This window comes from Staurois parvus, unplaced genomic scaffold (genome assembly GCF_062004578.1).
Source record: "Staurois parvus isolate SC_StPar_1 unplaced genomic scaffold, SC_StPar_1.0 ptg000144l, whole genome shotgun sequence".
Lineage (NCBI taxonomy): Eukaryota > Metazoa > Chordata > Amphibia > Anura > Ranidae > Staurois > Staurois parvus.
The window spans coordinates 776226-802207 of record NW_028317940.1 but is presented as its reverse complement, the minus strand read 5'-3'; the positions used below and the strand labels follow the sequence as shown (position 1 = coordinate 802207).

General features: G+C 47.7%; 3 protein-coding genes across 3 annotated transcripts in view; 2 read left to right on the top strand and 1 right to left on the bottom strand.

Moving 5' to 3' along the window:
* LOC149465009 (uncharacterized) overlaps positions 1–25982 on the top strand; it is a 160695-nt gene that overhangs the window by 59246 nt on the left and 75467 nt on the right. The gene's annotated exons all lie outside the window — the stretch shown is intronic.
* The window catches only part of LOC149465013 (uncharacterized), a 51538-nt gene that overhangs the window by 14962 nt on the left and 10594 nt on the right, over positions 1–25982 (top strand).
* LOC149465014 (uncharacterized) lies at positions 162–9089 on the bottom strand. The gene is made up of 8 exons (XM_089673639.1): positions 8877–9089; positions 6338–6502; positions 6128–6251; positions 4190–4389; positions 3903–4109; positions 3614–3820; positions 3323–3458; positions 162–3055 (listed from the first exon to the last, which is right to left on the bottom strand). The coding sequence occupies exons 1-8, from the start codon at positions 8961–8963 to the stop codon at positions 1491–1493; spliced, it is 2691 nt and encodes an 896-aa protein (XP_089529765.1). The 5' UTR covers positions 8964–9089; the 3' UTR covers positions 162–1490.

Sequence of the window (25982 nt, the reverse complement as noted above, 5' to 3'; positions counted from 1 at the left end):
AGTTCCAACGAGCTGGAACCCCGGCATGGATATCAGAGTATTTGTAAAACAACTTCGCATTGGTATCCAGACTCAGGAAGAGCGAATGTATCTAGCTGCCATTTATTCTGTGTGAATACGAGCAAAATCGAAGGTTACAAAAAGCAGGAGGAGCCGGCAACTCGAAAATCCTCATGAAAGCTTTATTAGTGATACAGGAGTGAGATAAAAGCACGCCAACACGTTTCGGCAAGTAGCCTTGTTAAGTTTGCTATGCTTCAGTTATGAATGAACACAGTGAGCGATCGGTACCATTCACTCATTGTGTTCATTCAGGAAAGGAAAGGGCTGGTCAATGTGACATATTTACAGGACCCTTCCCCCACTCTCCAATCTAAAGGATCCTATTGTGGGCCTGCAGCTACCGGTGGAAAGGACAGGAGGGAACCCGGTAGCACTGCGGGGGGGGGGGGCACACAGGGGGGCTGGGCAGCAGGGGTAAGCTTATGGTTCCCAGGGAGGGTGAGGCTCTGTTCCAGGTACTGACTGAGTCAGGGCTGTGGATAAGGGGGTATCACCAGTCCTCCTGTACAGGGCCCAGGCTAGCAGGGGGGCCCAGGCAGCTGGGTGAATCAGATGTGGACAGGGACTCTGGGTACCACGAGTCCTCCTGTAGGGGACCCAGGATAGTACGGCCTTTGGGCGCCACCAGTTCTCCAGTACGGGGCCCAGGCATCTGAGAGAACCATACAGGGGGATCGGTTCCAGTAATGGTCCCCCCCCCGATCACTCTCTCTGCCCACATTCAATTCACCCACCTACCTGGGCCCCCCTGCTAGCCTGTGCCCCATACAGGACTGGTGGTACCCAGAGTCCCTGCTAGTCTGGGCCCCGTACAGGAGGACTGGTGGTACCCAGAGTCCCTGCAAGTCTGGACCCCATATAGGAGGACTGGTGGTACCCAGAGTCTCTGCTAGCCTGGGCCCTGTACAGGAGGACTGGTGGTACCCAGAGTCCCTGCTAGCTTGGGCCCTGTACAAGACTGGTGGTACCCAGAGTCCTTGCTAGCCTGGGCCCCATACAGGAGGATTGGTGGTACCCAGAGTCCCTGCCCACATCCGATTCACCCAGCTGCCTGGGCCCCATACAGGAGGACTGGTGGTACCCAAAGCCAACCAGCAGTGACTCCCCCCCCCCCCCCACCTCCTTCTCTCTCACCATGATGTCCTCCATGGAAGCTTCTGCTGAAGGTCAGGTGAGATCAGACTACACTGCTAGAGGGACCCAACCAGCAGTGACCCCCCCCTCCTCTCGCCTAGCAGAGGAAGCCAGACACAACTTTAATGATCTCTGATCTCCTTATAAAGTGTTTCTTCCATGATAAAGATCAGAGGAGTGCTCAGCCACGTGTTTTCTGAGATGTATATCAAGGTGTGCTTCTTCCCAGTGTGAGATTTCTGATGTACGGCAACATATCATCCATATAGAAGACATTTCCCGCACTCAGTACACTAATACACCTCAAGGGTTGCGTGGGTTCTCTGATGTTTGGTAAGATGAGACTTCTGTGAAAAACATTTCCCGCACGTAGAGCAGGAATATGGCCTCTCCCCCGTGTGGGATCTTTGATGTATAACAAGGTCTGATTTCCATGAAAAACATTTCCCGCACTCAGGGCAGGAAAACGGCTTTTTACCCGTGTGCCATATTTGATGTTTAGCAAGACTGGACTTCCGTGAAAAACATTTTCCACACTTTGAACAAGCATACGGCTTCTCATCCATGTGAGACTTCTGATGCGAGTAAACATGGGACCTCTGTGAAAAACATTTCCCGCACTCAGGGCAGGAATACGGCTTCTCACCCGTGTGAGATCGCTGATGTATGCGAAGATGGGACTTGTTCGCAAAACATTTCCCGCACTCGGGGCAGGAAAACGGCTTCTCCCCCGTGTGGGTTCTCTGATGTTGAACAAGGTCTGATTTTTGTGAAAAACATTTCCCACACTCGAAGCAGGTATGCATGTTCTCGCCCGTATGCAATCTCTGATGTCTGGAAAGACTGCTCTTCTCTGCAAATAATTTTCCACACTCAGAGCAGGAATATGGACTCACCCCCGTGTGAGATCTTTGATGAACAGCAAGTTTTGATTTCTGTGGAAAACATTTTCTGCACTCAGGGCAGGGATATGGCTTTTCGCCCGTGTGCCACCTCAGATGTCTGGAAAGATCAGGCCTACGTGAAAACAGTTTTCCACACTCAGGACAGGAGTGCAACTTCTCCCCCGTGTGCAATCTCTGATGTCTGGAAAGGCTGTTCTTATCTGAAAAACATTTCCCGCACATGGGGCAGGAATACGGCCTCTCCCCCGTGTGAGATCTCTGATGTAAAACAAGTTCTAATTTCTGGGTGTAACTTTTTCCGCATTTGGAGCAGGAATGTGGCTTCTCCCCAGTGTGCAATCTCAGATGTACAGAAAGACTGGTTTTCCGTGAAAAAGATTTCCCACACTCAGGGCAGGGATACGGCTTTGCCCCCGTGTGAGATCTGTAATGTATGTCCAGTTTTGATTTACGAGAAAAACATTTACCGCACTCGGAGCAGGCATATGACTTCTTGCCCGTGTGAAACATTTGATCTCTGGAAAGATTAGTCTCATCTAAAAAACATTTCCCGAACTCGGGACAGGAAAACGGCTTCTCTCCTGTGTGAGATCTTTGATGTGTAACAAGTTCTGATTTCTGTGGAATACATTTTCCGCACTCAGGGAAGGAATGAAGCTTCTCATTCTTGTGAGATCTCTGATGTACATTAAGATTTAATTCGGGGCTAAAACTTTCCTCACATTCAGGACACGTAAACGTCTCCTCCACCTGAACCCCGGCCCCATCCCCCACAGTACGAGGTTGCTCAGAGTCAGAGGGACTCCATGGTCTCTCCACACTGGGAAGTCCACCATCCATAGTGGAGCTCATTGTCTTTTCTCTGGCGCAATCTCCTGGGATGTCCTCATCGTCCATTTTACAACCTGGAGATAAAGTGAGACGATCCTTTGATGGTTTCTCCATGGCGGGTCCTGGAAAAATAGAAAAACATCATCAATAGACAGGAGAGGATTAGTTCACTTCCATCAAGATTCCATCTGGATCAGGGAGATAGGAGGGAGCAGATGTTCTCTGTGGATGTCCCAACCAGCTGGGACTCCTCCCCTCTTCAAAGAGCCTTTGGTCCTCCCAGATCACTTCTACATTTACACCGCCTTGTCAGAGGAGCAGGAACCAATGGGGGCTGGGAGGGGGGGTGGTAACAGAGCAGAGATAAGAGAAGAACATATTCTGGTCACCTGTGCTGATCTCTGCAGGAGTGTCCTCCTCTATGAACGTCCTCCTCATTCCAGCCTCCTCCGTATATTGCTGATCATCCCTCTCATACGTCTCTTCTACTTCACCCTCAACTTTCATGTTCATCAGATCTTCACCCTAAACCAACAGAATGGCAGAAAATAACATCTGTAACATAGAAGGATTTATGATGTGAGATCACATAGAACATCTCATCTTGTAGAGTCCACACATCGTCTCCACATGTCAGAGTGTTCTATCACTTTATGTTCCCGACCCTCAACTCCACCTACCTGATGATGGTGAGGGATGGTGTGACCTTCCTGTGTGGAATCCCAGGAATACAGAGAACGGGGACATCTCTCTGGTGGGTTCCTGGTATTAGGTGGCTCCATCATATCCTTGTGTCCTTCTAAAAGCTCCTCCATCACTCCATACTCCTCATCCTCCTCTTTATACTCTTCTTTGACAATAATATTATAATCCCCGAGGATTCCATTCTGGATGCATAATAAAAAATGTATTGTAACAAACATGATTGTGTATGAATCATAACTGTATCGGTGACTGTTAATCATCTACCAGATCATGGTGAGGGATGGTGTGATCTTCCTGTGTGGAATATAGAGAATGAGGACATCTCTCTGGTGGGTTTCTGTTACTAGGTGGCTCCATTATATTGTTCTTGTGGGAATCTTTGGGTTCTACAGAGAGCTCCTTCACCATTCCATACTCCTCCTCCTTAATCTCTTTTTTAACATCAATATTACAATCCCCGAAGTTTCCACTCTGAATATATAATAAAACATTCATTGTAACAAACATGATTGTGTATAAATTATAACTACCAATAATTGTTCCTCACCTACCTGATGATGTTGAGGGATGGTGTGAGCTTCCTGTGTGGAATCCCGGGAATACAGAGGACAGGGACATCTCTCTGGTGGGTTCCCATGACTGGATTCATCTACCTGATGATGGTGAGGGATGGTGTGACCTTCCTGTGTGGAATCCCGGGAATACAGAGGACAGGGACATCTCTCTGATGGGTTCCCATGACTGGATCCATCTGTAGGAAACACACACACTGACTGAATCCATTGTTTCTATGTGTTTATCAGATGATGGGGGATCTACAGTTGCAAGAAAAAGTATGTAAACCCCTTGGGATTACGTGGAGTTTTGCATGAATTGGGCATAAAATGTGCTCTGAATGTCATCTAAGTCACAACAATAGAAGAACACAGTCTGCTGAACATAATACTACACAAACATTAGATGTTGCCATGGTTTAATTGCACATAACATGTAAACATTCACAGTGCAGGGAGGAAAAATTATGTGAGGCCCTAGCTTAATGACTTCTCCCAGAGCTAATTGGAGCCAGGAGTGAGCCAACCTTGACTCCAATCAGTGTGATGATATTGGATGTGTTGCTGACAGCTGTCCTGCCCTTAAAAAACACACCTGTTTTGGGTTTACTGGTTTCAAGAAGCACTGTCTGATGTGAACCATGCCTCGCAGAAAAGAGCTCTCAGAAGACCTACGATCAAGAATTGTTGACTTGCATGAAGCTGGAAAGGGTTACAAAAGTATCTCCATAAAGCCGTGATGTTCATGTGTCCACGGTAAGACAGACTGTCTACAAATGGAGAAAGTTTAGCACTGTTGCTACTCTCCCTAGGCGTGGTCGTCCTGTAAAAATGACTGCAAGAGCACAGCGAAGAATGCTGCATGAGGTAAAGAAGAATCCCAGAGTGTCAGCTAAAGACCTACAGAAATCTCTGGCACATGCTAACATTTTTGTTGACACATCTACAATAAGGAAAACATTAAATAAGAATGGAGTACATGGGAGGACACCACGGAGGAAGCCATTGCTGTCCAAAAAGAATATTGCAGCACGTTTGAAGTTTGCAAAAGAGCACCTGGATGTTCCACAGCACTACTGGCAAAATATACTGTGGACAGATGAAACCAAGATTGACTTGTTTGGGAAGAACACACAACACTATGTGTGGAGAAAAAAAGGCACAGCACACCAACATCAAAACCTCATCCCCACTGTGAAACATGGCGGAGGGAGCATCATGGTTTGGGGCTGCTTTGCTGCCTCAGGGCCTGGACGGATTGTTATCATTGATGGGAAAATGAATTCCAGAGTTTATCAAGGCATTTTGCAGGAAAACGTATGACCATCTGTCCGCCAACTGAAGCTCCGCAGAGGATGGGTGATGCAACAGGACAATGACCCAAAGCATAGAAGTAATTCAACAAAACAATGGCTGCAACAGCACAGAATACGCCTTCTGGAGTGGCCCAGTCAGAGTCCTGACCTCAACCCGATTGAAATGCTGTGGCATGACCTTAAGAGAGCGATTCACACCAGACATCCCAAGAATATTGCTACACTGAAACAGTTTTGTGAAGAGGAGTGGTCCAAAATGACTCCAGATCATTGTGCAGGTCTGATCTGCAACTACAGGAAACGTTTGGTTGAGGTTATTGCTGCCAAAGGAGGGTCAACCAGTTATTAAGTCCAAAGGTTCACATACTTTTTCCTCCCTGCACTGTGAATGTTTACATGTTATGTGCAATTAAACCATGGCAACATCTAATGTTTGTGTAGTATTATGTTCAGCAGACTTTGTTCTTCTATTGTTGTGACTTAGATGACGTTTAGAGCACATTTTATGCCCAATTCATGCAAAACTCCACGTAATCCCAAGTGGTTCACATACTTTTTCTTGCAACTGTAGGTGGAGCCTCCGTACTGCTCTCTCCTTTCCAATAAAGTCTCCTCTTACCCGGTGATGTGAGGGGCGGCTGATTGTCCATCATGACGTCCTTGTAGAGGTCCTTGTGTCCTTCTAAATACTCCCACTCCTCCATGGAGAAATAGACAGTGACACCCTGACACCTTATAGGAACCTGACACACACAATGATACAGTCACCATCCAGACACATCCCTTGTCTGTTACTGGAGAATGTCCCAGAATTCCCGGCACCGCTCACCTCTCCTGTCAGCAGCTCCATCATCCTCTTGGTGACTTCTAGAATCTTCTGCATGTTGTATCTCTCTGAGGAGTTGGGTTGAGGCACTATGGTGAGAGGTGGCCCGTGAGGACAGTGGCTGGATGTCAACAGCTCACCAGATCTCCTATTCACTACTTCATAATTCTGCAAAGTTGAAGTAAATATTATCATTATATATACTCCCAGAATCCCCCTCACCTCTCCGGTCAGGTCTGTTTTATTAATAGAGACAAGAGTGACGTCATGTGACCTCCCAGAATCCTCCTCACCTCTCCGGTCAGGTCTGTGTTTTATTAATAGAGATGAGAGTGATGTCATGTGACCTCCCAGAATCCTCCTCACCTCTCCGGTCAGGTCTGTGTGATGTCATGTGACCTCCCAGAATCCTCCTCACCTCTCCGGTCAGGCATGGGTTTTATTAATAGAGATGAGAGTGCTGTCATGTGACCTTCCAGAATCCTCCTCACCTCTCCGGTCAGGTCTGTGTGATGTCATGTGACCTCCCAGAATCCTCCTCACCTCTCTGGTCAGGTCTGTGTTTTATTAAGAGATGAGAGTGATGTCATGTGACCTCCCAGAATCCTCCTCACCTCTCCGGTCAGGTCTGTGTTTTTTTAATAGAGATGAGAGTGATGTCATGTGACCTCCCAGAATCCTCCTCACCTCTCCGGTCAGGTCAGTGTTTTTTTAATAGAGATGAGAGTGATGTCATGTGACCTCCCAGAATCCTCCTCACCTCTCCGGTCAGGTCTGTGTTTTATTAATAGAGATGAGAGTGATGTCATGTGACCTCCCAGAATCCTCCTCACCTCTCAGGTCAGGTCTGTGTTTTATTAATAGAGATGAGAGTGATGTCATGTGACCTCCCAGAATCCTCCTCACCTCTCCGGTCAGCAGGTAGATGATCTCCAGGGTGAGGTTTAGTATCCTCTCAGTCATGTGACTCTGGTCCTCCTCCATCCTCATTGGCCATGTGATCTGTATTTTCCCTGTAGTCCAGTGGTTGAGATATCTGATAATTGAGAGGTATCTGGATAGAACTGGTTGGACAATGTTAGGATGGGGATGTGTGGGGGATGGTATGAGGGTTGTAGACACATATTGAGGCTGAGATACTTAAATGTTATTTTTCTTGTGATGTCATAGGATGTGTTGACTTCTAATGGGATAACATTGACAGTTTGGATGGAGGACATTGGGAGGAGGGGCTGTGAGGTCAGTGTGATGTCATAGGATTCTCTGACTCTGGATGGAGGGACATTGGGAGGAGGAGCTGTGAGGTCAGTGTGATGTCATAGGATTCTCTGACTCTGGATGGAGGGACATTGGAAGGAGGAGCTGTGAGGTCAGTGTGATGTCATAGGATTCTCTGACTCTGGATGGAGGGACATTGGAAGGAGGAGCTGTGAGGTCAGTGTGATGTCATAGGATTCTCTGACCCTGGTTGGAGGACATTGGGAGGAGGAGCTGTGGGGGGCGCTCTGTGAGGTTTCTGTACACAGAATCATTTCTCCCGGGTGCGTCCCACCTCTCTTAGACTGGAAGATGAACGTTGTGTTTGGGCTTTGCAAGGACACATGGTATTCCTGTGATCTCCGTGTACTCCGGAGACTTTACTCATCACATTTAGGAGGAATATCTGAGGCTGGGATCATGGTGGACACATTCGTTTTCAGGACATTTACTACAAATGACATTTTCCTTCTTTCCTCCTATTGGAATCTTATAAAATAAAGACATTTATATTCCAATCAAAATCTCCTTAATAACTCCCACATCCCCTATGGCCAATAAATGTCATAGAATCTGTTAGTATAGACTGAGGTGAGAAGGTGATTGGTGGGAATGGTGACATCTCCACAATGAGGAGAATGTTCCGAACCCGGAAGTGGGGGAATGTTCTGCCCCTGAAGGGGTTAATCTGGGTTCCTACACTATATATGTGTGTATCATCATCTGCTGGAGGTAAAAGACGTCACAGTGACTATGGAGGAAGAGGACGGAAGTGACGGTGGAGGAAGAGGACGGAAGTGACGGTGAAGGAAGAGGATGGAAGTGACGGTGGAGGAAGAGGACGGACGTGACGGTGGAGGAAGAGGACGGACGTGACGGTGGAGGAAGAGGACGGACGTGACGGTGGAGGAAGATGACGGACGTGACAGTGGAGGAAGAGGACGGATGTGACGGTGGAGAAGGAGGACGTGATGGTGGAGGAAGAGGACGGACGTGACGGTGGAGGAAGAAGACGGACGTGACGGTGGAGGAAGAGGACGGACGGGACGGTGGAGGAAGAGGACGGACGGGACGGTGGAGGAAGAGGACGGACGGGACGGTGGAGGAAGAGGACGGACGGGACGGTGGAGGAAGAGAACGCGCGTGACGGTGGAGGAAGAGGAAGGACGTGACGATGGAGGAAGAGGACGGGTGTGATGATGGAAAAAGAGGATGGACATGATGATGGAGGAAGAGGACGGACATGAGGGTTCCTGGGTGTAAATATAAAATAAGATCTTATTACCTCCTCTGCTGCGACTTCCAGCAATGTCTCCTCTCTACTTCCTCCGCACTCACCTTTCAGCCGGCACTTCCTGTCTATAGCTGACATCACTTCCTGTCTTCCATAAAGACTTCCTGAATGGTTGGGATGGTGGACTCTCCATGCAGTCTACATGTTGGATGGCGTGTTCTCAGACAGTGCTCCCCTGCAGGCTAAAGTTGACCTAGTACAGAGATAAGGATCCTGGAAAACATGGAATGCAGGATTCCCAGGAATGGCAGGAGTATAATGCCGCATTGAGGCGCTGGTCGGGCAGGACACGGAATACGAATAAGATTCACTAGACATGCCCAGGCTGGAGATTTTCCTTTCGTTTTGGATGCATTTGTTCATTGAAGAATTTCCTTGCTTCCTATTCATTATGTTGGACCAATTCGTCTCGTTATAGTCAGCATTCGTTTCATATTTTCGTTTGTCCGGGTGGATACGAAACATGTTGCAGTTTTTTTTTGAAGATGGTTTTATATTTCGGATGGGTTTGATATTCATATATTGAAATTATTCAGAAAGATATATTAGCGGACGCAACGGAATAAATAATGCGAAAATTTGGCTGACCCCGGAATTTTTCAAACCTAAGAATTGCATTCGATCACGACAATGAACTGGCTGACTGTGACCTACAAATTCATTTCAACTCATCAAATATCCTCGAATGGGGATTATTGAACAAATTCAAAACTTGAATTCCTCATCCCATGGGCCCCAACTTCTGTCGCATCGTGTGACGTCATCCGAATGAAACAAATGCAATTTCGTTATAATTTTTTTCCCGGATTCGTTGACATTCGTTACTATGTCCATTCAGAGATTCCCATAGTTCCAAATCTCCGAAAATCTAATTTTCGGACAAAAATTGATTTGTTACAAAACAAAACACACATGTCCTACACCAGCTTTTCTCAACCAGGGTGTCCAGGCACCCTGGGGTGCCTTGAGGTTTCTTCATGGGTGCCTTGAGGTTTCTTCAGGGGTGCCTTGAGGTTTTTTCATGGGTGCCTTGAGGTTTCTTCATGGGTGCCTTGAGGTTTCTTCATGGGTGCCTTGAGGTTTCTTTATGGGTGCCTTGAGGGTTCTTCATGGGTGCCTTGAGGTTTCTTCAGGGGTGCCTTGAGGTTTCTTGCGGTGTTCCTTGAGGTTTCTTCAGAGGTGCCTTGAGGTTTCTTCATGGGTGCCTTGAGGTTTCTTCATGGGTGCCTTGAGGTTTCTTCATGAGTGCCTTGAGGTTTCTTCATGGGTGCCTTGAGGTTTCTTCAGAGGTGCCTTGAGGTTTTTTCATGAGTGCCTTGAGGTTTCTTCATGGGTGCCTTGAGGTTTCTTTAGGGGTGCTTAAGGTTTCTTCATGGGTGCCTTGAGGTTTCTTTAGGGGTGCCTTGAGGTTTCTTCAAGGGTGCCTTGAGGTTTCTTCAGGGGTGCCTTGAGGTTTCTTCATGGGTGCCTTGAGGGTTCTTCATGGGTGCCTTGAGGTTTCTTCATGGGTGCCTTGAGGTTTCTTCAGGGGTGCCTTAAGGGTTTTTCAGGTGTGCCTTGAGGTTTCTTCATGAGTGCCTTGAGGTTTCTTCAGGGGTGCCTTGAGGTTTCTTCATGAGTGCCTTGAGGTTTCTTCAGGGGTGCCTTGAGGTTTCTTCAAGGGTGCCTTGAGGTTTCTTCATGGGTGCCTTGAGGGTTCTTCATGGGTGCCTTGAGGTTTCTTCAGGGGTGCCTTGAGGTTTCTTCAGAGGTGCCTTGAGCTTTCTTCATGAGTGCCTTTAGGTTTCTTCAGGGGTGCCTTGAGGTTTCTTCATGGGTGCCTTGAGGTTTCTTCAGGGGTGCCTTGAGGGTTCTTCAGGTGTGCCTTGAGGTTTCCTCATGGGTGCCTTGAGGTTTCTTCATGGGTGCCTTGAGGTTTCTATAGGGGTGCTTAAGGTTTCTTCATGGGTGCCTTGAGGTTTCTTCAGGGGTGCCTTGAGGTTTCTTCATGGGTGCATTGAGGTTTCTTCATGGGTGCCTTGAGGGTTCTTCATGGATGCCTTGAGGTTTCTTCATGGGTGCCTTGAGGGTTCTTCATGGGTGCCTTGAGGGTTCTTCATGGGTGCCTTGAGGTTTCTTCATGCGTGCCTTGAGGTTTCTTCAGAGGTGCCTTAAGGTTTCTTCATGGGTGCCTTGAGGTTTCTTCAGGGGTGCCTTGAGGTTTCTTCATGGGTGCCTTGAGTTTTCTTCAGGGGTGCCTTGAGGGTTCTTCAGGTGTGCCTTGAGGTTTCTTCATGGGTGCCTTGAGGTTTCTTCATGGGTGCCTTGAGGTTTCTTTAGGGGTGCTTAAGGTTTCTTCATGGGTGCCTTGAGGTTTCTTCAGGGGTGCCTTGAGGTTTCTTCATGGGTGCATTGAGGTTTCTTCATGGGTGCCTTGAGGGTTCTTCATGGGTGCCTTGAGGTTTCTTCAGGGGTGCCGTGAGGGTTCTTCATGGGTGCCTTGAGGTTTCTTCAGGTGTGCCTCGGCAAAATGTCTAAAAATAGCCAAAAACTTGTTAACAAGCCAGCGGGTGGGAAAAGCCGGCCTTCTAGTTACACAAAGCCGCAGGTTTTCATTGTACACCATTACGACCTTCTAGCCACCGGCATCCTGACAACCAATGACATCATCAGTTGATAAGGAAGATGTCAGCTGCCTGCACAGCTTCCTAGCTTGACCTTCCCCTGCCCCTCTCCATCAGCACTGGGGTCATGTTAGCTCAGTGATGGAGAAAAACCGAGGGAGAGGAGAAACATTGCAATATTAGTCAGTACCAGCTTGCAAACGTGTATTTGCTTCGGAAGAATAAATCACCTCTAATATTGGGTGTCCTACGTGTGTGTGTGTTGCTGAATTATATAAAATGATTAGAATAGTTTTTCACATTTTAGAGTGGGGTGCCTCAACACTGTCCATAATTTTAAAGGTTGCCTCGGGACTGTCCATAATTTTAAAGGGTGCCTCAAGACTGTCCATAATTTTAAAGGGTGCCTCAAGACTGCCCGTAATTTTAAAGGGTGCCTCAAGACTGTCCGTAATTGAAACCACTTCCCGACCGGCCGTTGTATATAAACGGCCGGACGGTGGCACTGCGGGGTCGGGTGGCCTTTTATAAACGGCCTCCCCGCACCCTGCTTGTGCGTGCTCCCCGGGAGCGCGCAGCACCGTGATTCGGTGCCCGCTGTGTCCTCCGGACACGGTGAAACACCGATCATCGGACGGGACCTCTGTACGAGGTCCCAATCATGTGATCTTTTATTGGCCAATCAGTGATCACATGCACAGTAGTAAGCAAGATGTCACTTCTGCCATCATTGCTTACTACGTGTTAAATCTGAGAATGATCACTTCATGAGTGCCTTGAGGTTTCTTCATGAGTGCCTTGAGGTTTCTTCATGGGTGCCTTGAGGTTTCTTTAGGGGTGCCTTGAGGTTTCTTCAGGGGTGCCTTGAGGTTTCTTCAGGGGTGCCTTGAGGTTTATTCAAGGGTGCCTTGAGGTTTCTTCATGGGTGCCTTGAGGGTTCTTCATGGGTGCCTTGAGGTTTCTTCAGGGGTGCCTTGAGGTTTCTTCAGAGGTGCCTTGAGGTTTCTTCATGAGTGCCTTGAGGTTTCTTCAGGGGTGCCTTGAGGTTTCTTCATGGGTGCCTTGAGGTTTCTTCAGGGGTGCCTTGAGGGTTCTTCAGGTGTGCCTTGAGGTTTCTTCATGGGTGCCTTGAGGTTTCTTCATGGGTGCCTTGAGGTTTCTTTAGGGGTGCTTAAGGTTTCTTCATGGGTGCCTTGAGGTTTCTTCAGGGGTGCCTTGAGGTTTCTTCATGGGTGCATTGAGGTTTCTTCATGGGTGCCTTGAGGGTTCTTCATGGATGCCTTGAGGTTTCTTCATGGGTGCCTTGAGGGTTCTTCATGGGTGCCTTGAGGGTTCTTCATGGGTGCCTTGAGGTTTCTTCATGCGTGCCTTGAGGTTTCTTCAGAGGTGCCTTGAGGTTTCTTCATGAGTGCCTTGAGGTTTCTTCAGGGGTGCCTTGAGGTTTCTTCATGGGTGCCTTGAGGTTTCTTCATGGGTGCCTTGAGGTTTCTTTAGGGGTGCTTAAGGTTTCTTCAGGGGTGCCTTGAGGTTTCTTCAGGGGTGCCTTGAGGTTTCTTCATGGGTGCATTGAGGTTTCTTCAGGGGTGCGTTGAGGTTTCTTCATGGGTGCCTTGAGGTTTCTTCAGGGGTGCCGTGAGGGTTCTTCATGGGTGCCTTGAGGTTTCTTCAGGTGTGCCTCGGCAAAATGTCTAAAAATAGCCAAAAACTTGTTAACAAGCCAGCGGGTGGGAAAAGCCGGCCTTCTAGTTACACAAAGCCGCAGGTTTTCATTGTACACCATTACGACCTTCTAGCCACCGGCATCCTGACAACCAATGACATCATCAGTTGATAAGGAAGATGTCAGCTGCCTGCACAGCTTCCTAGCTTGACCTTCCCCTGCCCCTCTCCATCAGCACTGGGGTCATGTTAGCTCAGTGATGGAGAAAAACCGAGGGAGAGGAGAAACAATGGAATATTAGTCAGTACCAGCTTGCAAACGTGTATTTGCTTCGGAAGAATAAATCGCCTCTAATATTGGGTGTCCTACGTGTGTGTGTGTTGCTGAATTATATAAAATGATTAGAATAGTTTTTCACATTTTAGAGTGGGGTGCCTCAACACTGTCCATATTTTGCTTACTGCCATCATTGCTTACTACGTGTTAAATCTGTGTATGATCACCGAGGTCAGATGGTACAGAGCTATTCACAACAGCCTTGTACCATGTGACAAGCTGTGACCAATCACAGCTCACTCAGTAGTTCTCAATGGCTGCAAGAATGCAGACAGAGAGAAAAGAGAAATTATTGCTTTTACATCCTATACGGGTGTAAAAGCAATCAGTGTTAAAATCTACATCACCCCCCAAAAGTAGTACAGTGTCACCATGGTGACACTACTGCTAGGGTAACAGTATGTAAAAAAAAAAAAAATAAATAAATAATAATATAAAAAAAAATAAAAATGTAAAACAAATGTTTAAAAATTATAAATTTTGGTTATAAACTAATTTGGCTTATTTTTTTTTTTACTAAAAAGATAACGGAATAAATTTTGGCCAAGATTTATGATGAAATATTATTTATTTGCAAAATTTTATAAGAAAAACACTTTTTAAAAAAATTTTTGGACATTTTCATTTACATAGCAAAAAAAATAAATACCACCAAAATAAAGTTTTATCTGTCTCAAAAAAATGGTACAGTGTTGCATGACTGCGCAATTGTCATTCAAAGTGTGATAGCGCTGAAAATTGCCCTGGTCAGGAAGGGGGTAAAAGTGTCCGGACTGAAAGTGGTTAAAGGTTGCCTCAAGACTGTCCTTAATTTTAAAGGGTGCCTCAAGACTGTCCATAATTTTAAAGGGTGCCTCGGGACTGTCCATAATTTTAAAGGGTGCCTCAAGACTGTCCGTAATTTTAAAGGGTGCCTCAAGACTGTCCATAATTTTAAAGGGTGCTTCAAGACTGTCCATGATTTTAAAGGGTGCTTCAAGACTGTCCATGATTTTAAAGGGTGCCTCGGGACTGTCCATAATTTTAAAGGGTGCCTCGGGACTGTCCATTAGTCTAAAGGGTGCCTCAAGAATGTCCGTAATTTTAACAAATGCCTCAAGATTGTCCGTAATTTTAAAGGGTGCCTCAGGACTGCCCGTGATTTTAAAGGGTGCCTCAAGACTGTCCATCATTTTAAAGGGTGCCTCAAGACTGTCCGTGATTTTAAAGGGTGCCTCAAGACTGTCCATCATTTTAAAGGGTTCCTCAAGACTGTCCGTAATTTTAAAGGGTGCCTCAAGACTGTCCGTAATTTTAAAGGGTGCCTCAAGACTGTCCGTAATTTTAAAGGGTGCCTCAAGACTGTCCGTAATTTTAAAGGGTGCCTCAAGACTGTCCATAATTTTAAAGGGTGCCTCGGGACTGTCTGTGATTTTAAAGGGTGCCTCGGGACTGTCCATAATTTTAAAGGGTGCCTCGGGACTGTCCATTATTCTAAAGGGTGCCTCAAGAATGTCCGTAATTTTAACAAGTGCCTCAAGACTGTCCGTAATTTTAAAGGGTGCCTCAGGACTGCCCGTGATTTTAAAGGGTGCCTCAAGACTATCCGTCATTTTAAAGGGTGCCTCAAGACTTTCCGTGATTTTAAAGGGTGCCTCAAGACTGTCCATAACTTTAAAGGGTTCCTCAAGACTGTCCGTCATTTTAAAGGGTGCCTCAAGACTGTCCGTCATTTTAAAGGGTGCCTCAAGACTGTCCGTAATTATTATATTATTTTTATTATTATACGGTATTTATATAGGGCCAACAGTTCGCTCAGCGCTGTACATTACAGTGGGAGACAATACATGAGACAGTACAATAACAATACAATGCAATACACGAGGGGTTCGAGGGCCCCGCTCCTTGGAGCTCACAATCTAGGAGGGAGGGGATGGTGGCACAGGAGGAGATAGCTGTGGGGGATGGAGTGGTAGGAAGAGTGGAGGAGATCAGCAATTAGCAGAGGGCGGGGTAGGCTTCCCTGAAGAGGTGGGTTTTCAGGGTGCGCCTAAAGGAGAGGAGAGTAGGTGATAGTCTGATGGATTGGGGTAGGGAGTTCCAGAGGATGGGTGATGCCCTGGAGAAGTCCTGGAGGCGGGCATGGGAGGAGGAGACCAGGGAGCTAGAGAGAAGGAGGTCTTGTGAGGAGCGGAGAGTGCGTTTTCGGTGGTATTTGGATATTAGGTCGGTGATGTAGTTTTGGGCAGAGTTATGGACAGCTTTGTACGTCAGTGTTAGCATTTTTAATTTGATCCGTTGGGCAATTGGAAGCCAGTGGAGGGATTGGCAGAGGGGGGTGGCGGAAATGGAGTGGTTGGTAAGGTGGATGAGTCTGGCTGCCGTATTCAGGATCGACTGAAGTGGGGATAGCCTGTGGTGAGGCAGGCCGGTGAGGAGGGAGTTGCAGTAATCGAGTCGTGATATGAGGGAGTGGATGAGTTGCTTAGTGGTTTCTGGGATTAGGAACATGCGGATTTCGGAGATGTTGCAGAGGTGGAGTCTGCATGAGTTTGTTAGCGATTGGACTTGGGGCTGGAAGGATAGATTGGAGTCAAGAATGACACCAAGTACTCTGGCTTGTGGGGTGGGACTGATGGTGGCATTGTTGGACATGATGGAGAAGTCAGTGGGGGGGGGGGGGTGCGCGGGCTGGGGGGAAGACTAGGAGCTTGGTTTTGGAGAGGTTCAGTTTGAGGAAGTGGAGCAACATCCAATCTGATATGTCGTTCAGTATGCTTGTGATTTGGGCAGAGACTGAAGGGGTGAGGCGAGGGGTCGAGAGATAGATTTGCGTGTCGTCGGCATAGAGGTGGTAGTTGAAGCCGTGAGAGTGTATCAGTTGGCCAAGGGAGGAGGTGTAGATGGAGAAGAGAAGGGACCCAAGGACAGAGCCTTGAGGGACCCCAACAGAGAGGGGGAGTGAGGGGGAGGTGGTAGAGTTATAGGTATTGCTGAAGGAGTGTTGTGATAGGTAGGATGAGAACCAGGAGAGAGCGAAGTCTCTGAGGCCAAGGGAGTGTAGGAGGGGGTGGTCGACTGTGTCAAAAGCCGCGGAGAGGTCAAGGAGTAGGAGCACTGAATAGTGGCCATTAGCTTTGGTGGTTAGCAGGTCGTTGGTGAGTTTGAGTAAGGCAGTTTCGGTGGAGTGTAGGGGACGGAAGCCGGACTGTAGGGGGTCAAGGAGGTTGTTGTCGTTGAGGTGGGAGCTTAAGCGAGTATAGACTAAGCGCTCAAGGAGTTTGGATCTAAATGGCAGCAGGGAGATGGGTCTGAGGTTGTTCGGGTCGGTGGGGTCCAGGGAGGGCTTTTTAAGTACAGGAGTGATGTGCGCGTGCTTCAGAGGGGACGGGAATGCGCCAGAAGAGAGCGAGAGAATAAAGATGTGGGTGAGGGAGCATAGGATGGAGGAGGAGGGTGATCGTAGGAGTTGTGAGGGGACAGGGTCGAGGGGGCAGGAGGTGAGGCGGGCGTCAGAGAAGACCTTAGTGACCTCCTCAGTGGTAGTAAGGTCGAAGGAGTGGAGTGTTGAGGGGGCTTCAGTGTGAGGGATGTTAGGTGGGGTGGAGGTCTGGACAGTGGTGAGGCCAAGGGAGAGGGGTGTTGAGAGGGTTACCGTGTGAGAGGTGATAGGTGGGGTGGAAGTCTGAGCAGCGGCGATGTCCCTGCAAATTGTGTCAATCTTGTTTTTGAAGTGATTGGCAATCTCATGGGCGGTGATTTTAAAGGGTCCATAGTTTTAAAGGGTGCCTCAAGACTGTCCATAATTTTAAATTGTGTGTTGACTGAAAAAAGGTTGAGAAACACCGTCCTAGACACGCTTACTGCACCAAGGTGCAGGGCTCACATGGAGTCAGAAGTATCTTACAGCAGTGGGATACTGAGCTTACAGGAACATAGGGGTTACTGACATGTATGAGGAACACGGAGGTGCACAGGGGGTCCAGGGAATGCAGGTACACAGGATACAGTTGGGGTACAAGAGGAGTCAAGGAGAAGAAGAATATCTGTTGACACTGATAAGTGAAAACCCAGCCTGCCTGCCAGGCACAAACTCTAAGGAACCACCTTATCTTCTTCAGAGCTCCTGATGTTGGAGGTGTCTTGCACTGTAGATGATCCCCAGGTTGCAGTTCTTGGACTCAACCAGGCAGGCAACTCCTGAGAACTAAGGGCTGAAAAGCAGGCAAGAGTCCCTTGCAGCGCTGAGGTTCAGGGATCACAGGACAGTAGGGAGTACAGCCCAAGTAGACAGGCGTGCATGGAAACACACAGACACTGGGAATGGGTAGTAGTGCACAGAGACCTACAGGACAACTAAGAGAGAGTAGCAACGCCAGAGACAAGCAGGAATCGACTAGGAGCAGTCAGAAATGCATGGAGACACAGAGCAGGAAACAAACTAAGAATACGCAGGGAGACAGTGAAGTAGACTGCAGACATGAGTGAAGCTAATGAAAGACAGCCTGAAAGTCAGTGGGGTTTACAGACATGCATAAAGCTGGCACTCAAAGGTACACAAGAACATTGGAATGCACAGAGAATACAAGAGGTGCCAGGATAAAGAGGATCACTGAAGACAGGCTGGAAGACATTAGGATCACTGGGGGTATAGGGATCACACTGGGAGACACTTCGGAACAATCATTAGAAACAAGGGTGGTCTGGTACAAAACTCTAGGAATCTTGAAGTCACTAAGAGTCTTGGAGAATCTTCTCAGGAAGCACTGGGGACCACTAGGAATCTTCTCAGTAAGCACCAGGAGTTATCAGGCGTCTTCTACACTAGTTAAGACACGGAAAACTAGGAAACTTCACAGGAAGCCCTGAGGGTTACCAGAAACTTTCTTCACTAGGAAACACAAGGGACATTAGGAAGGCACCGGTGTCACTAGGAATCTTCTCTACTAGAAAACAAGGGGGATATAGGAATCTTTTCTGAAAGCACTGGGAGTTACAGGAACCTTTTCCACTAGTAAACACAAGGGGCACTAAGAAACTTCTCAGGAAGCACTGGGGGTTACTAGGAATCTTCTTCACTTAGGAACACAAGGTACACTAGGAATCTTTTCAAGAAGCCCTTGGGGTTACTAGAAACCTTCTCCACTAGGAAACACAAGGAACATTAGGAATATTCTCACGAAGCAATGAAGGTTACTAAGAATCTTCTCCCTTAGGAAACACAAGGGACACTAGGAACCTGCTCATGAAGTGCTGGGGGTTACTAGGAACCTTCTCCACTAGGAAACACAAGAAACACTAGGAATTATCTCAGGAAGCTTGGGGGAGGGGGGGTACCGGGAACCTTCTCCTTTAGGAAACAAGGAGGGCACTAGGAATCTTCTCGGGAAGCACTGGGTTTTTTTAGGAATCTTTTTCCTTAGGAAATACAAGGGACACTAGGATTCTTCTCAAGAAGCCCTCAAGATACCAGAAACCTTCTCCACTAGAAAACACAAGGGACATTAGGAGTATTCTCATGAAGCACTGGGGTTACGAGGAATCTTATCCACTAGGAAACACAAGTGACACTAGGAATCCTCCCAGGAAGCCTGGGGGGGGGGGGTGTTACTAGGAACCTTATCCTTTAGGAAACAAGGGGGGCACTAGGAATCTTCTCAGGAAGCACTAGAGTTTTTTAGGCATCTTCTCCACTTGGAAACACAAGGGACCCTAGAAATTTTCTCAAGAAGCCTGGCGGGGGGGGGGGGGGGGGGTTACTAGGAACCTTCTCCTTTAGGAAACAAGGAGGACACTAGCAATCTTCTCGAGAAGCACTGGGGGTTTTTTAGGAATCTTTTTCCTTAGGAAATACAAGGGACACTAGGATTCTTCTCAAGAAGCCCTCAAGATACCAGAAACCTTCTCCACTAGGAAACACAAGGGACATTAGGAGTATTCTCAGGAAGCACTGGGGGTTACTAGGAATCTTATGTTTATCTGCTTATCAGCCCTTGGCTCCCAGTAGGTGAATTTTCAGTCTGAGAACTGCAACCTGGGAATCCCCAGCAGCACAGCCCATCTCCAGATTTTGGGATGACAAGGTGGCTCCTTAGACTCTGCGTCTTGGCCCTCACCTGTGCTGTAAGTGCCGGTAGGCTGGGTTCTCCCCAACCAGTGCTAATAGGTATCCTTTCTGTCCTCGACTCTTCGCATATATATCAACTGTATCCTGTGTAGCTGCATTCCCTGGGACCCCTGTGCACTTCTACCGTTAACCTGTGTTCCTGTATGGTCAGCATCCCACTGCTGTCCAATACTCCTGTACACCGGTCTACCTTTGAGCCCAGCACCCCAGTGCTGTAAGTGCCTCTTACTAGTATTCTGAATCCTGCCCGCATGTACGACCCGTACCCCAGTGCTGCATTATACTCCTGCTATTCCAGTGAGCCTGTGTTTTCCAAGATCCTTGTCTCTGTGCTTCCCTATGCCAGGTCCGCTGTAGCCTGCACAGGTCCACTGTATGAGCACACCAGCATGCAGGCTGCAGGGAAGGTCCATGATCCCAAGCATGCATGACCGTTCTATTCATAAACAGTTTGTTTTAGATAAGAGAAGATAATGAGGCTCTCAAAGAAAGGGATAGCGCTTGAGTGCAGAAAGCCGCAGAAAAGTTAAAACAACCCAAAAATGAGAAACAAAGCAAAAATGGCGAGTCGCTAAATTAAATGGGATTGGAACTCATTGGAAAGAGTTCCATTTGGACTTAGGAACATAAAATATATTGAAAGTAAGATACTACAAGGTTTGAAGGCATCAACAGAAGGTTGCATCAAAGTTTAGAAGTATCAGTTCAGGAAAGAAAAGGGGCTTACAAGGAGAAACCCAGTTGGCCTAAGCACCAAGAAGAAGCAAAAGATGTAATGCTGAAGAAAGGAAACTTCAACAACTTTCTACTGGAAACCTAAACAGCAGTCTGGCTTCCTAAATGAAGGATGGAGCACACTGCATCAATTAGAGTATCAATAACTTCCCTCAAAGTATGGTCAGACAGGCTCTTCAGGAGAAGGCTATAAGTTTTCTGAATCAGTCAGAGATAGAAATAGGAACCACAGGTAGACAACTGATAAAAGCACTGCGTGTACTAGGATGCACCAAAGTATGCTTAGAACCATTGTGTCCATCCACATCCAATATGAACAAACCAATACAACATCCTTGGTGGATATTAATGGTCTTGAAGATGTCTGTGAGAAGCTGTAATGAATTGTATAGGACTTCAGAGACAATAAGGGCTAGGGTGAGGGTAGGGCTAGGGTTAGTATTAAGGGTCTCAAGATGCTAGATACAGGTGACTGCCTCTTCAGAGAGAGTCGATAACTAGCAGCAGTAGAGGCCATAGGACTAACGTGACCCATCACAGCAGGACTGTCCTCTGTGTATCTACATAGAGACATGTACTGCATTGCAGAAATAAAACTAGGCCCAAACGAGATAAGGCCTCATATTAAAGAAATCCAAGCAGGTAGGAGCAGTTCCCAAGGAGCTACAAAGCAGCAAGCAGAATAGGATCGTTCTTTATGCAAGCTTAGAAGGAATGGAGGTGACAAATGACACTATCTACCCCAAGTCTCCACTCATCCTGACAAAAGCCCTGGTGCCCAACCTACGGCCCTTTGGTTTGTGATACTCGGCCCTCAGACCTCAGGAGTCTGTAGTGGGAACATTGATTAGGGTAATATCATTGATCTCTACTAGCCTCTTGTAACTTGTATACCAGCCAACAGGTGGATCAAGCCTGCCTTTTAGCTACACAAAGCCCCAGGTTTTTATTCTGCACCATTACGACCTTGATAAGGAGGATGCCAGCTGCCTGCACAATATCCTAGTTTGACCCTCCCCTGCCCATCTCCATCAGTGCTGGGGTCACATTAGCTCAGTGAGGGAGAAGAGAAACACTGGCATACTAGTCAGTACCAGTGTGCAAAAGTGTATTTGCTTTGTAAGAATTAACGTTGGGTGTCCTACATGTGTGGATGTTAGAATAGTTTTTCACATTGTAGAATGGAGTGCCTCAACACTGTCCATAATTTTAAAGGGTGCCTCAAGACTGTCCATAATTTTAAAGGGTACCTCAAGACTGTCCGTAATTTTAAAGGGTGCCTCAAGACTGTTCATAATTTTAAAGGGTACCTCAAGACTGTCCGTAATTTTAAAGGGTGCCTCAAGACTGTTCATAAGTTTAAAGGGTGCATCAAGACTGTCCATAATTTTAAAGGGTGCCTCAAGACTATCCATAATTTTAAAGGGTGCCTCAAGACTGTCCATAATTTTAAATGATGCCTCAGGACTGTCCATAATTTTAAAGGGTGCTTCAAGACTGTCCATAATTTTAAAGGGTGCCTCGGAACTGTCCATAATTTTAAAGGGTTCCTTGACTGAAAAAAGGTTGAGAAACACTGCTCTACAGCATATCCCCAGCCAAAAATGTATCCTGTCCACACTTTCCGACCCTCATTTTATCCATTAGGTCCGAAGGTTTCTGACAGTCCTCCCAAGCACTACATATATTGAACATTACGTGTGGCCCTTTGGTGATATCAGGAGCTGCATTTGAGGCCCCCTTTAGCTCATCAGTTGACAACCACTGGAAAAACGACTGCTGGGAACCTTGACTTTTATAGTCAGGGGGTTGGCACATATCAGACCTCCATTACTGTCACTTCTAAAGCCACCTAACCACAGATCAATAGCTAGGAAGTGCATTATTAGCAATCGGTTGCTACAACAGTATTAGGCATTAGTCCTCCATTTTCACAAACGGTGAACGACTTGAGTTTGAGTTGCAATCACATTCAACCCAAACCCCAAGCTGTTTTTATATTCCCCTCTTGGTGGGAGTGGAGATGACCCCATCTATGAGGATACGCAGTACATACACGCACAGTGCAAGGCCGGGTTCACCCTACGAGACGTTTCTCGGAGCTGCAGTTCTTCTAAGATCTACAAGGTGGCGCTCTCACTTATTTGGAGACAGAAAGTCTCTATGGAAAGCAGGCAGGAAGTCCTGCCAGGTATAAAAAGGAAGTGATGTCAAGTAAGACAGGAAGTTTCGGGTGAAAGAGGCAGAGGTACGAGGTGGAGAGGAGACATTGCTGGAACTGGCAGTGGAGGAGGTAATATGATATTGTTTTATATTGACACCCAATTATCCCCAGTTGTGTCATCTTCTACCACCAACAGACACAACTGAACCCAAAAATATATATTAAAAGAGGTAGAGATATAGGAAATGTTTATTAACCCCTTCATGGCTGAAACATCCTTTGTTGTTCGTGTCGGAGAGGTTGGTTCTCCAACAAATTCCTTTAAAACTCAACTCCATGTATTATGCATTTTTTTTTTATTGGTTGGTTGTATCTGAAGCCAAAACTTTTTTCCCTTTACTTTTGGATGGCGTGTGGAAGAATTAGAATAGCTTTGAGGTATTTATTGTTGTCCGTATCCTCATAGGGGAGGTTCACCTTCCATTTGTCCTGGTCACCATTGTCTCCGGGACCGAAATGATGTGAAAGTCCAAAAACTTGAGTTATCAGGAGAACAGGAGGTGAGGGGAAGTCTTCAGATAAGGACAACTATCGAAGAAGGGATTGTTGGACGGATTTTGCGTGCATGGTGAAACAGTTCCTGGTGGTCGGTTCAGAGGGGGCTCTCAGTCAACATCGCTGGACAGGCCCCAAGCTTGTAGATGGGCGAGAAATGTTTCAGGGAGTGATGGCTCAGCGGCAGTGATGTTCTTCTGGTTTGACGTGTGGTCCAGGGACTGGAGGTCCTGGAGTTATATCAGAATACATAACCAGTTCTGGGGTTGCTGTACTTATGTGGTTTACCCATAATGTAAATGTAAATGTGGTTTAACCATAGATGGAACACCTGTGGGTGTGTCAGGGCTCCCGGGTATGACCAGAGGTGTGTGACTGACGCAGGGAAACGCAGACTTCAGATATGTGATAAACAATATAATTTATTAACACTAACAATACAAACATAAACGCAGTGCAATACTAAAACATAATACAGTGCAAACAAACCAAACCAACCACCCACAGATAACAGTACATACAAGCAAGCGTCGTCAGGCAGGCCGGGTCAATATCAATAGGGCAGGTAGGTACAGGGGGAGCAAGCGGAGATGGGTCGGGGTCACAGGCCAGGTTCTGCAGGTAGCTAGCAGCGTAGTACAGAGGGTCAGGCAGAGGGATGGTCAGGGTCACAAGCCAGGGATCAGAACAGGTAGCAAGCAGCGTGGTACAGAGGGTCAGGCAGAGGGATGGTCAGGAGCGAGCCGGGATCAGAGCAGGAGAAGTCAGCAGCGGTTCAGATCAGGCAGGGTCAGCAAAGGAACAGAAACAGGATGCAGGACAGATACAGGGCCCAGGACAAACACAACACCAAGGCCGAGTCTGCAGGTCTGGCCATCCCTTAAATACACCAGTATCATCAGTTCCAGGTGTTAGCTGGTTTTCAGGGTGCGCCTGAAGGTGAGGAGGGTAGGTGAGAGTCTGATGGATTGGGGTAGGGAGTTCCAGAGGATGGGGGAAGTCCTGGAGAAGTCCTTCAATCGGGCGTGGGAGGAGGAGACCAGGGAGCTAGAAAGTAGGAGGTCCTGTGAGGAGCGGAGGGCACGGGTAGGGTAGTATTTGGGTATCAGGTCAGTTATGTAGTTCGGGGCAGCATTGTGAATGGCTTTGTAGATCAGAGTTAGCAGAGGGGGGAGGCAGATGTGAAGCGGTTGGTGAGGTGGATGAGTCTAGCCGCTGAGTTTAGGATCGACTGGAGTGGGGATAGCTTTCGTTTGGGTAGGCCAGTGAGAAGGGAGTTGCAGTAGTCCAGGCGTGAGATGATGAGGGAGTGTACGAGTTGTTTAGTAGTGTCTGGGGTGAGGAATGTACGTATCTTGGAAATGTTGCAGAGGTGGAGCCTGCAAGATCTAGATAGCATTTGGATATGGGGTAGGAAGGAGAGGTGGGAGTCCAGGGTGACACCCAGGACTTTGGCGTGTGGGGTGGGAGAGATGGTGGCGTTGTTGGTAGTGATGGAGAGGATGGGGGGGTGGGGGGGAAGACCAGGAGCTCGGTTTTGGATAGGTTAAGTTTGAGGAAATGGAGCGACATCCAGTCTGATATGTCGTTTAGGAGGTGGGCGATGCGGGCAGAGATTGAGGGGGTGAGGTGGGGGGTGAAGAGGTAAATTTGGGTGTCGTCGGCATGAACATCCAAGCCATCCAAAGCAGTGTGCCCGAGCTGACATGGAGGAGAACTATTAGTAAAAAAAACAGTTCTCCTCCCCGTCGGAGATCATCGGAAATCACAGTATAATAAATACTGTATAATAATAATAGCTGGCTGAAAGGTTGAGTCTCTGATTGCTGGGAGCACCCGCTGGCCAGCCCTGGTACTGCAGATCAAAAGGCAGGTGAGTCCCACCATTGCTGGCCAGTCCATTCCTGACAGGGTGAAGCACAAAGCAGCGGGCAGAACCTAAGGGTTCAATTCCCAAGAGTTCCTTTAGCCCCATCAACGGGGCTTGGTCACAGAGGTCACAATGGGCAGGGCAAAACACGTCAGAGGTCTTGGCCAGATTGGCGGCTGAGGCCATCCTACACATTTATCCGGACTTCTCGGGCCAGTCGAGCAGCGTATGTATCCCTACATGACTCGAGCTTCTGGTGGCACACTGGGATGCCAGATCCCTCTTTGCAAAAGTGGTGGCTGAAGCCATCCTACACATTCCTCGGGACTCCTCGGGATGGTCGAGCGGCGTCTGTATCCCTACATGATTTGAGCTTCTAGTGGCACACTGGGATGCCAGATCCCTCTTTGCGAAAGTGGTGGCTGAGGCCACCCTACACATTTATCAGGACTCCTCGGGACGGTCGAGCGGCGTCTGTATCCGTACATGACTCCAGCTTCTGGTGGCACACTGGGATGCCGGCTCCCTCTTTGCGAAACCGGTGGGGTAATCTTCTTTTTTATCCTGGCTTGTAACGGCACCGCACGTTCTCTTCAGATACCTGACAGGGCTTGGTCACAGAGGTCGCGATGGCCAGGGCAAAACACATCAGAGGGCTTGGCCAGATTGGCGGCTGAGGCCATCCTACACATTTATCCGGACTTCTCGGGCCAGTCGAGCAGCGTATGTATCCCTACATGACTCCAGCTTCTGGTGGCACACTGGGATGCCGGATCCCTCTTTGCAAAAGTGGTGGCTGAGGCCACCCTACACATTTATCAGGACTCCTTTGGACGGTCGAGTGGCGTCTGTATCCCTACATGACTCGAGCTTCTGGTGGCACACTGGGATGCTGGATTCCTCTTTGTGAAAGTGGTGGCTGAGGCCACCCTACACATTTATCAGTACTCCTCGGGACGGTCGAGCGCCGTCTGTATCCCTACATGACTCAAGCTTCTGGTGACACACTGGGATGCCGGATCCCTCTTTGCGAAATTGGTGGCTGAGGCCACCCTACACATTTATCAG

Coding starts and splice junctions, on each gene's coding strand:
- LOC149465014 (XM_089673639.1), bottom strand. CDS start 8,963: ATGTCAGCTATAGACAGGAAGTGCCGGCTGAAAGGTGAGTGCGGAGGA. Junction 4,390..6,127: donor GCCGCCCCTCACATCACCGG/GTAAGAGGAGAC, acceptor TGTTTCCTACAG/ATGGATCCAGTCATGGGAAC. Junction 3,056..3,322: donor TCCTGCAGAGATCAGCACAG/GTGACCAGAATA, acceptor CTATTTTTCCAG/GACCCGCCATGGAGAAACCA.